The 14,362-nt window shown below is 52.3% G+C and overlaps 1 protein-coding gene across 3 annotated transcripts in view; it reads right to left on the bottom strand.

Annotated features, from left to right (window-relative positions):
• SMG5 (SMG5, nonsense mediated mRNA decay factor) overlaps positions 1-14,362 on the bottom strand; it is a 31,480-nt gene that overhangs the window by 1,503 nt on the left and 15,615 nt on the right. For all 3 annotated transcript variants that reach the window (XM_021089680.1, XM_021089682.1, XM_021089681.1), the window contains exons 11-21: positions 13,701-13,838; positions 12,937-13,536; positions 9,648-9,823; positions 8,532-8,607; positions 7,784-7,959; positions 6,116-6,274; positions 2,641-2,700; positions 2,107-2,266; positions 1,604-1,694; positions 677-751; positions 117-255 (exon numbers count right to left, since the gene is read on the bottom strand). In XM_021089680.1, coding sequence (XP_020945339.1) covers positions 117-255; positions 677-751; positions 1,604-1,694; positions 2,107-2,266; positions 2,641-2,700; positions 6,116-6,274; positions 7,784-7,959; positions 8,532-8,607; positions 9,648-9,823; positions 12,937-13,536; positions 13,701-13,838 — 1,850 coding nt within the window. The remainder of the gene's footprint in view (positions 1-116; positions 256-676; positions 752-1,603; positions 1,695-2,106; positions 2,267-2,640; positions 2,701-6,115; positions 6,275-7,783; positions 7,960-8,531; positions 8,608-9,647; positions 9,824-12,936; positions 13,537-13,700; positions 13,839-14,362) is intronic.

The raw sequence follows: 14,362 nt of genomic DNA, 5'->3' as shown, positions 1-14,362 counted from the left end.
ACTGAGAGGCTGGGGAAGAGGTGACGGAAGAAGGGGTAGTAGTCTGGTCTGAGGGAGCTGACTCTGAGACCCTGTCCCCATTCCACACTCTCCCCCCACCTCACGCCATGACCCACCTGCATAGGGCCTGAGAGCGCGCTAGGGTTGTCCAGTGGAAGGCCTGTGATGATGGTCACCATGCCGCTCGGGTCCTCCTCTCCTGCCCCCTGGGCCAGAGTCAGCTGTTTGCAGCTGTCCAGGATCTTATAGAGTGTCCTGGTGGGGAGGAGGGGAAGGTGGGCCGTGCCCCAGCATTAGCAAGGCCTGAACAACAGATCTCCAGGGCACCGGGGAAGCCTGGGGGCAGGGAGGGCACCAAGAGAGAGTCACAGAAACCAGGCAGCCAAGCCTGAAAGCTGGGCCTGGGGACGTGCTACGGGGAGGAGGCAGAGGTGCAAGGAGTGAGAACACAGCACAAGTATCTCAGGGCCATGGGGCTCCGGTGCTGGAGCAACTTCTCACTCTATCCAAGGTGAGATGTGCAAGAGGCCCCCTGGCAGGCTGAGCGAGGCCCCAGGCTGGTGCTGCTGCCTGTTAAAGAATTCTCTGGCCCTGTCCCGCTCTCCCAGGGAGCGCCCACAGAGGAGCAAAGCGAGCAGCCTCTCTGAGGTTCTAGGGGTGGGGGCTGAAATTTTACCAAGCATCTGTATCCTGCCTCTTCAGCTTATGCCGCTCAAAGCTCTTGCCCACCTCTTTCTGGCAGCGAATGTACCTGCAAAGGAGGAGAGAGAGTAGAGGTGGGGGGCAGAGGAGAAGGAAGGCACCTCATACAAAGCAGGCCATTGTAGCACAGGGGAGCCAGTTTTATGGAAGGAGGCGTGTCTCCCCATCACAGGTCTGTGTGGAGCCATTTCAAAGTGGCTTCCTGGCTGCTGAGCCCAGCTCACTTTCCCTCCTGATAACATCAATTCTTTGGTTCCTCCCGGGGGAGCAGCTGAGAGGGGAGAAGCAGCAGATGCCTTTCAAGCCAGTGCTTCTGGAGACAAGGTCCAAACAAGCAGCCTTTGTGCAGCTTCTGGCCAGGCAAGGGCAGATGCAGAGGAGGGGTGGGCCAGCAGCAGGGAGGGGCAGCTTTCTCCCTCTGCTCTAAGCCCACTGCCTAGTCCTCTCAGGGCCCTAAAAGCCAGAAAGAAGGGCTGTGCTGGGATGAACACCTACACCTGCCCTCCTCTCTCTCCTGATGGCTTCACTGGAAGGTGGGAAGACGGTGGGCAGCCCTGACCATCCTCCCTCCCACCCTGGTCAACCTGACCACCTAAAACAGGAAAAAATCCTGCAAAGGACCCACAGCCTGGATTGGGGGTTTGCTCCCCTCTCAGTGACCCTGATCTCATGCTTGCCCCAGAGGTAGATGGAGAGCAGGTCAGTGCTCCCCGAGAAGACTCCTGGCTCCTCCAATCACCATCTATTTCAGCACCCAGGACCCTGACTTCTAATTATGTCTTTGGCCTCCCTCCCCAGGCTGCGAGCCAACTGTGAGCAGGGACCACAAGCAAGTATCTTACAAGAGGAACCTGCATTTGTTGTCTGGGCTCAGCACAGGTCCAGCCAGGCCTGTACTCACCTGTTCCCTTTTTTAAACTCTGCCTCTAGGTATCGGATCCCATCCCGGGCCCCAGGGTGTTCCTTCTTCAGCAAATCCAGGCCATCGATCACTGGTGGGCAAGGTGGGGGTAGGGAGAGGACAAAACAGATGAATTCAGGCTGTTGTGTCATGGGGCGCTGCATAAGCATCTGCGTTTGCTCCAGGACACACTGCAGGAAAGGAGGGGACCGTGGCTCCTGTAGGAATCCCACTGCTGACCTTCTGCCAGCAATGTATCTGGCAACTTATCAACTGCTCTCATCAGGTTTTTTCATCTGTTTCTCCCAACCACCTTGTGAGTCAGGGTTTAACAGAGATTGTCACATCCACTTCATAGATGAAAATGACAGGTTCAGGGAGGTGGCAGGTCTTGACCATGGCCACTATGCGTAAACTGGGCCCCAAGTAAGGGTCTCTCAATCCCAAGCCAGAGTCTCTTTTAGCCACATTCTCCCCTCCCCCCACCTCTCCAACATGCTTACCTGTCCTTGGGATGATGACAATGAAGCGGCCACTGGTGGCCAGCTGGCGGATGACTGGGAGGTGGTGGCAGAGGGCCTGGGTGTCAGGGACGAGGTAGGGAGACATTGCTGACTGGGCCTTGGGTTGCTGCAGGCTCCCTTCCAGCTGAGAGACCTCGAGCTGGTGAGAGAAGGCAGAGGGGGTAGAGCAGTGTGAAGCCTGGGCTGGGGAAGAATGGGGGTCTTATGGGCCTCCTTCTGCTGCCAAGGGGGACACGGGGCCCCTCTTACCTCTAGGGCCTCGTAGATAAAGAAGACAGATGCAAAGGTTAAGGTAAAGAGAAAGAGAAGGAAAAAAGAAGTGAAGGCAGAAGGAAGGATGAAGGCTCAGTGACAAGTCAGCAATAGGAAGGCCATCTAGGAGGCTGGGAGGGCAGCCGGGCACGGTGGAGGACCCCGGCAGAGGCTGCAGCTGGAGGGGTGAGGATGGGCCAAGGCACTTTTAAGCAATGACCAGATCAAGAGCAGAAGGAGCGCTGAGCCCCAACTTCCTACCTGAAGTCGTAGCTGAGCCATGTCCCTCATTAACCTGTTCCGCCGAGCTTCCTCCTGTGCCTATAAGGGGAGAACACCAGCTCTAAGCTCAGGACAAGCAGCTGGGGGAATACTCCTTTCTCCAGTGATCAGAAAGACCAGGAGGGATTCCTGGGGTTTGAACTCAGTATGGCCTCATATAAAGCCAGCTCTCTATGGACCCTGCTAAGTGAGGGGCAGGGAGCGGTGGAAGAAAAAACCTCTCTGTGGGGCAAACCAAACGTGTTCCATTAGCAGCCTGCGGAAGCCACGCTGTTCCAGCTCCCCAGGAGGGGGAGGGGACAGCACCTCGCTGTGCCTCTGGGTTCCATCTCTGCTTCTCTCAACCCGCCCTCCCTCCCAGGGAGTACCATCCACGCACCTCTCACACTCTAGCACCATCCATTTGTCAACTTATTCCAAATCTGCAGCTTCAGCCCAGACCTGACCACCCAAGTTTCAGACCTACACACCCAACCGCCTACTCGACAGCGCCATCTGCTCCTCAAAACCTGCTTGTCATCCTCTAGTGCTCCCCAGCCCACATCAGAAAAGCTAGCTCGTTTTACTTTTCCCTCTCTCGGTCCCAGAAGTTATCAGCCTCCCAGTTCTGTCAACTGTACCCCTTAAAAGTCATTCAAATCCCTGTGCAGCCCTCCATCTTCAATGTGCTACCCTGGTCTAAGCCAGTACCTCCCACCTGGACTTCTGTAACCACCTCATCTCAGCCGCTAACCCAATCCATCTTCTCTGCCTGCAACCAATGCAATCTCTCAAAAATCATCTGATGTCCACCATGACCCTGATCAAATGCCCTCTAATGGTTTTTCTATCTTCTGGATCAAGTCCAAATTCCTTAATATGGTCTAAAAGATGAGGTTAAGAATGGGGACTTATTCCAAGAGATAGAGGGAGCCACTGAAGACTGTGACAAGCAAAGGGGCATCATTAGAGAGATGCTTTAAAATATTAATAATCTGGAATGTATAATCCATCCTAATCATGAGAAGACACCAGACAAAGCTAAACTGAAGGACACTATAAAACAACTGACTGATACTCCTTTTTTTTTGGCAGCATCCACAGCATGAGAAGTTCCCTGGACCAGGGATCAAACCTGGCCCCCAGCAGTAACCCGAGCCACAGTAATGACAACATCAGATCCTCAACTCACTGAGCCACCAGGGAACTCCTGACTAAAACTTCAGAAGTGTCAAGATCCTAGACAACAAAAATAGACATTCATAGAAAAACTAGTAAAATCTGAATAAAGTCTATAGCTAATAGTATTGTACTAATCTTAATTTATTAGTTTTTCTTTCCCCCATGCCCAAGGCTTGGGGCTTGGGATTGTTGAAGCTTCTGGGTCAGGGATCGAACATGATCACGGGAGTGACAAGGTGGGATCCTTAACACACTGAGTGACCATGGAACTCCACCTAATTTCTTAGTTTAGATAATTATACTATCATTTCTTGTTATGCAATGTCCATCTCCCACCCCACCTGCAGCATCCTTCACAACAAAGAATGGTCCTGACCAAAATGCCAGGAGTGCCCCCTTCAAGAAACTCTGGTAGAGGAAGGAAGAAGGGAAGCAAAAGACCAGAGTCTAAGTGAGAGTCATCTTCTCACAGGCCCTGCTGGCAGACTGGTAAGGATCCAGAGCACTGCGGACAAACTTCCCCTCTTCTCACTGTAGAAATCAAACCCATGAGAGGGATGGGCACCCCAGAGAACCAGTGCAGGTGCGTGGAGATCCGCCTGGACCCAGCAAGAGCAGAGCTGCACTAAGCTGAGGCTCTGCTATCCGGCAGTCTAGAGCTGTGGGCCTAAGAGTTGCTGAGGGAAAACCTAAGGTCCCATCGGGAAAGAGGGGTTCCTAAGCCCAGGCAGACACTACAGCCCAGAGAACAGGGGCAGCGGCCCACCTGACCTGCAGAGAAGCTAAGCTCCCACAGCAACTTAAAACAAGGTCAAGGTCTTTCCAATGCCAGAGACCTCTGATCACTGGTCCCTGATACCTCTCTGTGACATTCAGCACTTCCTCATCTGTAAAACGAAGCTGCAAGCACCCACCTCACAGGCTGTTGCTGAATTTAATGAGATGCCACATGCAAAAGCAGCTTTGCATATGGAAAGCTCTCCAGAAATGATGGTAGATGGCAATATGACAAGGACCACGCTGCTGCTGCTGGGGAATAAACCCCTTGCAGTGGACACGTAACTGAGGCAGAGCAGGGGGCAGCCCCAGCAGACAATGTGGCCTGAGTCCAGCATGGCCCATGGTGCCCAGCACCATACCAGTCAGGCTTTCAGGTATTCCCTGCCCCACAAGAGGCGTCTTAAGGAGCTTTAGGCCAGAGGAAATGCCTGCAAAAACTCAAACATTTTTTGAAGCTGTGTAACTTCCCCACAATTATTTTTGTAACCCCCTGCACTTTCCCCTATGGAACAGCAACAAAAGTCTTAACACAAAAGGTTAGTTTTTACAAACTATGCTTGCTTTTAAGGCAGCAAAGGAAAGGAGTTTCGGGGGAGCCTGTGCCCCTTCCCATCAAGCAGAACATCCGCAGGAAGGGATTGCTCAGAGGGGTGCAGGAGCCTGAGCTGGGGAAAGGAAGAACACGGGGGAGGAGACTGGCTTGAGATGAAGAAGAACCCCTAAGGCTTGCCAAGACATGTGAGCTGCGCTCCCTGCCAGACAGCACCACCCCAGATGCACCAGTGCCACTTAGCCTGGGGAGGACAACATGGCCAGGGCTGTACAGGCCCCACTGCAGAACCCAGATTGTTGCTCACAAAGTATTAACCCCACAAGAGAAAGGCTTGTCTTGTTTGCTGCTGTAACCCCCATGCCTAGGTAGGATAGCGACGGGTCTGGAATGGGCAGACTCAATAAATACTCGTGGAATGGATGCTTGAATGGAAAAAAGGGAACACAGGCCACCTCCCACTCATTGGGGCTTTTGTGGGATAGGAGGGTTTCTGCAAGGTGTCTGATGCCAAGATCCCTCCAGTGCTCAGTCTTCTTCCCTCTAAAAGCAAAGGGAAAGGAGCAGTGCTGAGCACACACACCTCACGATGCACTGTGCAGTGCCCGACATTCACTCTCACTCCATCGTCACAACAACTCCACAAAGCTGATTCGACTATTCCTAATTAATCGATAAAAAACAGGCTTACCAAAGTTAAGCAACTTGCTCAATTCAGACTATGAGGTGACAGAGACGGTCTTCAACCCTCAGTCAGTCCAGATACAGGCCCGGTGTCAGGATGCCCCTGCTCCCTATCAGCCCTTAGTCCCCTCCCCAGCCTCCTCTCTCCCTAAGCTTGAACTCCCCAGCCAGACTGACCCGGTTCTTCAGTCAAGGGCCCCTGGCCTGTCTGAGCCTCTGACCCTGGCTTCTCAGTGAGCTCATGGGTGCAGAGCAGATGGGGAGGGACGCCTGACTCACCATGCGGAACTGGGCCTGGGCCTGCTGCAGCAGGCTCTCCTGCTCAGACTGGGCGATGCTGACGAAGATGCCAACCTCTGGGTTGAACTGAAGGATGCTTCCCTGTAGGCTGGCAACAAAGTGGCCAAAGCTGCGGATGCAGCAAATGCGCACGACCGTCTATGAGGAGACAGGGGAGGCGGCTGGGCTGAGAGGGGTGAGCAGGGCTCCTTCCCACCCACCTCCCTACCAGCCCAGCCACCTCAGCAATACAGGATCCATGCAAAGGTTTGTGATCTGTGGGGTGGAAAAGAGGAGCACCGAGGCTCAGAGCCTCTAGTTGTCAGAAAAGGAATAAGCAGAAGTAAGCAAGTACACCAAGAAGACTCCGAAGAGGGATAGAGAAGCTGGACTCAGGGCTGAGAAGGAAGAGACAAGGGCCCTAGGCTAGGAGTGCTGAGACCTGGGTTCTTACGGCATCTCTCTCCTCTGGGTCTCAGTCCTCACGTGTAAAATGAGAGGACAGGAGTTCCCGTTGTGGTTCAGTGGTTAACGAATCCGACTAGGAACCATGAGGTTGCGGGTTCGATCCCTGGCTTGCTCAGTGGGTTAAGGATCAGGTGCTGCCATGGGCTGTGGGGTAGGTCGCAGACGCGGCTCGGATCCCGCGTTGCTGTGGCTCTGGCGTAGGCTGGTGGCTACAGCTCCGATCAGACCCCTAGTCTGGGAACCTCCATATGCCGTGGGAGCAGCCCTGGAAAGGTCAAAAAGACAAAAAAAAAGTAATAATAACAAAATGAGAGGACAAACTAGATCACCATTTCCAGCTTCTGTTTCTGGTAAGCAATACCTTTCCTTCCCCGTCAAACAAGAATCTGGAGTTCCCATCGTGGCACAGCGGAAACAAATCCGACTAGGAATCATGAGGTTGTGGGTTCGATCCCTGGCCTCGCTCAGTGGGTTAAGGATCTGGCATTGCTGTGAGCTGTGGTGTGGGTCGCAGACGTGGCTTGGATTCCATGATGCTTGGGCTGTGGCATCGGCCGGTGGCTGCAGCTCCAATTAGACCCCTAGCCTGGGAACCTCCATATGCCGTAGGTGCGGCGCAAAAAAAAAAAAAAAGAATCTTATCTAGAACCCTAAAATATAAATAGACCAAAAGCCAAGCTGCTCTGGTTGGACAAGGAGAAACCAAGGAGGGGGTGTTGGGAGGGGGGCAGGGAGGCCTGTATGCTTGGCTTCCCTCTGCTGTTCCCAGATGGCCCTCGTGGTGACACAGATTCAAAGGTAAAAGTCACTAGACTAAGTGGAAGCACATTCCCTGCCAGCTCTAACTTTCCCCCAGTGTTTGCTGGTCAGCTTAGAGGAGGCAGAGCCCAGAAAAGAAAAGAGACCGACAAAGATTCCAAAGCCCTAGTAACTGACTTGTTCTGTCCCCTACAAAAGCTAGAAAAAGGGGAAGGAGGCCTGTTCTACACAGGGAGACACCTACCAAGACCAGACCTGTGGAAGGACATCCACCACGAAGGAAAGGAAGCCCAAATGGCTGAGTGAAGAATGATTCACTGCAGCCACAGACATGCTCCCTGTCCTGATGGGAGGGTGCCTGCCACCCGCTCCGACCCTGAGCCCCTGCTTTGCTGCCAAGTCTAACAACAGAGCTTCTGGCATCAGAAACGATATCCTCACCTCCTCTAGGGCGCTGAGCAGGAGCCGATCCGTGTCAAAGTTAAAGTGTCTGTGGGCAGCCCGGAGGGGAGGCAGGTTGCGAAGTGCCATGTCTTCTGGGAGCAGCAGGCTAGAAGGGAGGTCAGGCAGTTCACAACCTTCAAGAAGATCCTGGACCTCGGGACACAGGGCCAGGCCTGGGGAGAAAGAGAACACGTGAGACCACCTGCCCTGTGGGAGCCCCTTCCCTTTGGGAATTCCCAGGCTGTGAGGCAGAGCTTTAGGAAACCAAAGCTAGAAGGGTTAGAGGAGTAGAGCAGGTGGGGAGAGGAGGGGCTCTGGAATGCATCGCCCTTGGGTGAGTCCAGAGGTAGGAGAAGGTGACTGCCAGCTGGAAGGTGTTAGGAGGGGATGAACCAGAGAGATGAGCTCTGAAATCAAAGTCAATTCTCAACGAAGAAGCATCAGTGCCACACCAGTGACTGGGGCTGGCTCCTAGGCTCCCCTCACTCTGCTGCTGCCCACCCCACTGCCTTCGCCAGGGAACACACTCCCTGACGGACCAGGCCACCTGCCCACAGTGGGACAGTGTTGGGGCAGGAAACCAGAGAGGCCCAGACCACAATGACTGCTGTGTGTCAGGGAGACTGGGCAGTGAATCCCATTAACCTCCTTACCCCAAGGGCTGGGTTACCAGGGAAGGGGGGGTGGGCTTCATGGGGCCAGTGAGGGAGAGTGGAAAGCAGGGCAGTGCCAGGGACTCACTCACCAGACTCTTGGAGTTCGCCAGCAGCTGGCAACAGATTCAGCAACACAGACAGGCGGTTCCACAGACTTTGAGAGCTCTTGAGGGAGAAAGAGAGGAGGCCTTCAGCTGGGGCCGTGCTGGAGGATGGCCATGAGTAAGAAAAGCACTACATCTGGGGGGTGTGAGGCTATGGTCACAGGTCTAGAGGTATTTGATAGGGAGAAATGAAGGAGGACCATGATGAAGGCTTCATGAAAAGGGGAGACATGAGACCACAGGAAGAACTCTCTGGACCTTGGCAGAGGACAAAGCTTGAACACTGGAAGAGGCTTCTCCCCATCTAGCAAAAACGTTTCCTTCCCAGCCCTCCACACGTGCCCATCCCGGGTCGCCTCTCCAGGGATGTGACATGCACCTCCATCTTCACCACACCACCCTTGATGACTAACAGTGACTAACTAGCTGTCATCACGCACAAGCACACACCCAAGGGTGTGCCTGGCCCTGACCCAAACTCTCTCATCTAGGGAAGATGGCGACCAGCAGGGAAAAGGGTCTTTCATGGCAGGCAGGTGTGCTACTGGAATAAATCAACACAGAAGAAAAGGCTCAGGGCACCAGAGGCTCAAGACTGAGACTCTGAACCTGAGATGGGAAGAAGGCCGCCTCACCCCAGCCAGCCTCCACTGCAGCCCACCTTTGAGACTACTTGCTCCAGCTGCAGGACTCTCTTGAAGCCACTTCCCTGCCCACAACACCTGCACCTCCTGAATATCCTGCCACTTTCTGGTCCCTTCTCTCTCACCACTACTCAGCGCTCTCTCCTTTCTCCAGGCTCCAGAGTTTAGATATCCAGGTTGGCCCTCAAACACTTACTTTCATCAACACTACTCATAATGGCAGACGTTATGCCTCGTATTGGAGATACAAAGCAGAATAAGCAGCGCTCCTTGGCTCTTTGAGAGCAAAGATCATGCCTAATCTTTGTCCCATAAAAAGCTTAGGAAGCAGCACAGAGCAGGTGCTTGACAATAACTTTTGTCTCAATGAGACCATCTGAGGGGATTCCCATGCCCCCTCCTGGCTGGCGTCCTGCCCTAACACCCTGGGACCTGACAGGGCAGTGGGGTGACACACCTGTGCACACACAATGATGAGGTCAGGGTTGGTCCGCAGCCAGTCCAGGAAGACTTTCACAGCAGGAAGCAGGCCTTCAGCCATCAGGACTTGCAGCTTCTCCTGGATGCTGCGCTCATTCCGACAGGAACGCCCACTAGATTCACTTCCCTCCGACTCAGAGCCCTCTTCAGAGGCTGGAGGTGGGTGATAGAGAACTGGAATGAGCAACTAGAAGGCACGTGGCAACAGGCTGCAGCTCTGTGTGTGTGTTGGGGGGAGCATGCCCCAACCCGCCAGACTCTTCTGAAGAATTCTGACATGAAAAAAGAGGAGTAAGACCCCTGCCTAATATTCCTAGGCCCACTAGAAACTGGCTGCTTTTAAGCCAAAAGCTTGGTGCCTTTAAAAATACAATTCAGGGAGTTCCTGTCGTGGCGAAGCAGAAACAAATCCAACTAGGAACCATGAGGTTGCAGGTTTGATCTCTGGCCTTGCTCAGTAGGTTAAGGATCTAGTGTTGCTGTAAGCTGTGGTGTAGGTCGCAGACATGGCTCAGATCTCGCACTGCTGAGGCTGTGGTGTAGGCCGGCAGCTGTACCTCTGACTGGACCCCTAGCCTGGGAACCTTCATACACTGCAGGTGCACGCCTAAAAAAAAATTCTTTCAGATTCAAGCTAATTCATGAGGTCTGCAGCTACTGACTCAACTGATGTTTATGATGTGCCTATTCTGTGCAAAGGGACAGCAGACAGTAGAAAGGAGCAAAAAAAAAAAAAAAAAAAAAAAAAACTTCTAACTCCTAGCTCTTCAAGTCTGCAGGTTAGAACACGAAGCAGATCAAACTCTACCTCTGAGCATCGGCTTCTTCATTTCTTCTTTTTTTAAATGGCCGCACCCATGGCATAAGGAAGCTCCTGGGCCAGGGACTGAATCTGAACTGCAGCTGCAAACTATGCTGCGGCTGCAGCAATGCTGGATCCTTTAATCCACTGCTCCAGGCCAGGGATTGAACTTGTGCCTTTGCAGTGACCAGAGCTCAGCCACCCTCACAGCATGTGGAAGTTCCCAGGCCAGGAATCAAATCCAAGCTGGAGCTTCAACCTACACCACAGCTGTAGTTACACTTGATTCTTAACCCATTGTATCAAGCCAGGGATCAAATCAGCACCTCCACAGAGACAAGCTAGATCATTAACTTGCTGTACCACACTGGGAACTCCAGCAGTCGGATTCTTAACTCACTGCACCATGGCATGAACTCCACATTTCTTTAATTCATTCAACATTTCCTAGGTCCCATCCATGTGCCAGGCACTATGTTAGGTACTGAGGATATAGCAATAGACAAGACACACAGTCCTGCCCTCAGAGTGTTGGTGGGGAGACAGACAAGTCTACAGATGTTACCTGAATGGGAAAGGGCTGGAAGCTGCAAAAGTGCAGAGGCTGTAAAAGCCAACAGAACAAACAACCCCATCAAAAAATCTAAACGGACAATTCTCCAAAGAAGATATACAGATGGTCAAAAAACAAACAAACAAACAAACAAAAACATGAAAAGACTTTCAATATCACTCATTATTAGAGAAATGCAAATCAAAAACTACTATGAGATAACCCCTTACACCAGCCAGAATGGCCAGCATCAAAAAGTCTACAAATGCTGGAAAGGGTGTGGAGAAAAGGGAACCTGCTATACTGTTGGTGGGAATGTAAACTGGTGCAACCACTATGGGAAACAGTATGGCGATTCCTCAAAAAACTAAAAATACAATTACCAGAGTTCCCGTCGTGGCTCAGTGGTTAACGAATCCGACTAGGAACCATGAGGTTGTGGGTTCAGTCCCTGCCCTTGCTCGGTGGGTTAATGATCCGGCGTTGCCATGAGCTGTGGTGTAGGTCGCAGATGCAGCTCAGATCCCACGTTGCTGTGGCTCTGGTGTAGGCCGGCGGCTACAGCTCCGATTAGACCCCTAGCCTGGGAACCTCCATATGCCGTTAGAGCAGCCCAAGAAATGGCAAAAAGACAAAAAAAAAAAAAAAAAAAAAAAAGAAAAAAAAAGAAAAAGAAAAATACAATTACCATTTGATCCAGCAATCCCACTCCTGGGCATCTATCCAGAGAAAACGATGACTCAAAAAGACACATGTATCCCAATGTTCATTGCAGCACTATATACAATAGCCAAGACATGGAATCAACCTAAATGTCCACCAACAAAGGAGTGGATAAAGATGTGGTACATATGCATAGTGGAATACTTCTCAGCCATAAAAAGGAAAGAAATAAAGGCATTTACAGCAATGTGAATGGACCTAGAAGTTATCGTGCTAAGTGAAGTTAGACAATGAGACACCAACATCAAATGCTATCACTTACACGTGGAATCTAAAAAAAGGACACAATGAACTTCTTTGCAGAACAGATACTGACTCACAGACTTTGAAAAACTTATGGTTTCCAAAGGAGACAGGTTGGGGGGGTGGGGAGATGGGATGGGGGTTTGGGATGGAAATGCTATAAAACTGGGTTGTGATGATCACTGTACAACTATAAGTGTAATAAAATTCATTGACTTTAAGGGGGCAGGGGCAATAGGAAGCTTACCTCTGAGGAATCCCAGACCCCAAATGACTTTTAAGCTAAAATCTAGAGGGCAAGTGAGGATCAGTCAAGTGACAAGGCTCAGGTCAAGGGAGGAAAAGCATATTCCAGACCAAAGGAGCACAGTGCACAGGCGCCTGGGGGTAAAGGAAAGCATTCAGAATGGGGATGATGATTCTTCAACCACAAGACTGCTGTGAAAATTAAGCAAGACAAGACCTGAAAAAAGTTCAGCCTAATGCGTGGCATAGAGCAGACACGACAAATGCCCACCGCTGCTAACCAGGTGCTCCTTTTGCACCTCAGGGGAAGGCCCTCAGGAGAAGGGTCTCACTCTAATCCACCTGCCCTGGTGGGTACTGGTTTTTCTAGCTTCCGGGGGCCCTGGCAGGACCTGGGATAGCAGGGGCAGGAGCTACAGCTTCAGTTTCAAATGGGGAGGAAAGCCCCAAACCCAGAGAATAAGGCAGAGTGGGAGGGTAATAAGACCACAAAATTAGCTGGGAGCTGAGAATGAGGAAGTGAGGAGGTGAGATTCCCAGGAAAAAATTCCCAGGCTTCACTAAAAGGAGAGAGCAAAGATAAGGCAGTGAGGGTACAGTTGAGAGGTACTCAAAGAGAAGAAGCTGGCCTCTCTCAGGTGAGTGTCAATGGTATGGAGCTGTGGATCAGAGCAGGACGATGAAGAGAGGCCCAAGTACCTGGCTCTGAGGGCTTGTCCACATCCCCATTGACACAGGGCCTGCGGCTGGCCAAGCTGGGAGCTTCGGTGGTGGGCTGGAGGAGCAGGTTGCTGAAGGTGGGGGCCAGACGGAAGCAGCGTTTAGTCTGGAACATCTGGGTGGACATGGCTTGTAGGTTGCTGGCAATGCTGGCCTCACTGGGGCCCAATGGGCCATTGAGGGATTCAGGAGCCTCAGACCTGGCCCGAGGAGGCTCCAGGGCTGGGGACCGAGTCCCTTCCTCATCTTCCATATCTTCCAGGTCTGATCGAGACTCTTGGCTGTTCATTTCTGAATCTGTCTCAGCATCAAAGGCCGTTCCCCCACCTTCAAGGCTCTTGTCGGAGCCACTATCTGAGCCCTCGCTGGCCCGGGCAGAATCATGGCTCGAGTCCGATTCAAAGCCTTCACTCAGATCACTATCATCACCAGCTTTGGGTGGGTGGCGGCGGCGGCGGAGGCAGGAGAGGCGGGAGAATTTCCGGCTCTTTCTGACCTCACCCGCTTGAGGGGCTGCAGGAGGAGGCTCAGGACCCGGCTCCTCCTCCTTCTCCAAGGGTTCCTTGGACTCTGGTTCATCTATGGAAAGAGGATGGTCAGGTGGGGCCTAGGGACAAATCGGAACCAGGACACTGGAAGATATCCTTCGATAGCACCTCTCCTGCAACATCTGTGGTTCCCCTTCCATGGTCCCCACCCATACACTAATCTTTCCAGTAACAACCTCCCCTTTCCTGCACTACCTGTGCCATCGCTCTGGAATGCTGGAACAGGATTCTCGCCCTCTTCCAGCTCAGCTTGCAGCCGTATGTTGACATGATTGACAAGGTGGGAGAAGAGGGCCAGGGTGAAGGCAATGGCTGCACTGTACTGCTTGGATCCTAAAGCCAAGAAAGCCAGGAATTAGGGGCCCAGGGTCCTAAAGATGAGTAGGCACCTTCACCTCATCTCACCTGTTCTCAACCCTTCCAAGGATCCAACTACCTCTCAAAAATTCCTCTAAGGTTAAAAAAAAAAAAAAGAAAAAAAAGATATCTCCGGGCTCTGTACTATCATCCTATACTGTAGAATTGTGCCAACTCATCCTGCTTCCTCATGTAAGCTCACGGATCCCCTTGTCCCATCTCAACCTCCCTGGCCTTTGAGGCCTTCACACAAGTCCCTCCCCCACTGCAAGCACCTTCACACCCGGCCCTGCCTCCCCCTCCCTCCCGTCTAATCTTGCTCTACATACACCTCTGGCAGAAAAGTCTTCAGAACTGCCTAACTGCTCCCACCTCCCCACCCCCAGCAAGGTCTGCATTCTGTCTGGAGCATCAGCAAAGCATCTCAACCCTGGGGTCTGCCTGGGTCCTGGCCAAGAGTGTGTGTGTTTGTGGGAATGGGAGGGCAGGGGGGAAGGAAT

This window comes from Sus scrofa, chromosome 4, assembly GCF_000003025.6.
Source record: "Sus scrofa isolate TJ Tabasco breed Duroc chromosome 4, Sscrofa11.1, whole genome shotgun sequence".
Lineage (NCBI taxonomy): Eukaryota > Metazoa > Chordata > Mammalia > Artiodactyla > Suidae > Sus > Sus scrofa.
Note: the sequence above shows the minus strand (reverse complement) of the source record. Positions and strands in the feature narration are given on the sequence as shown.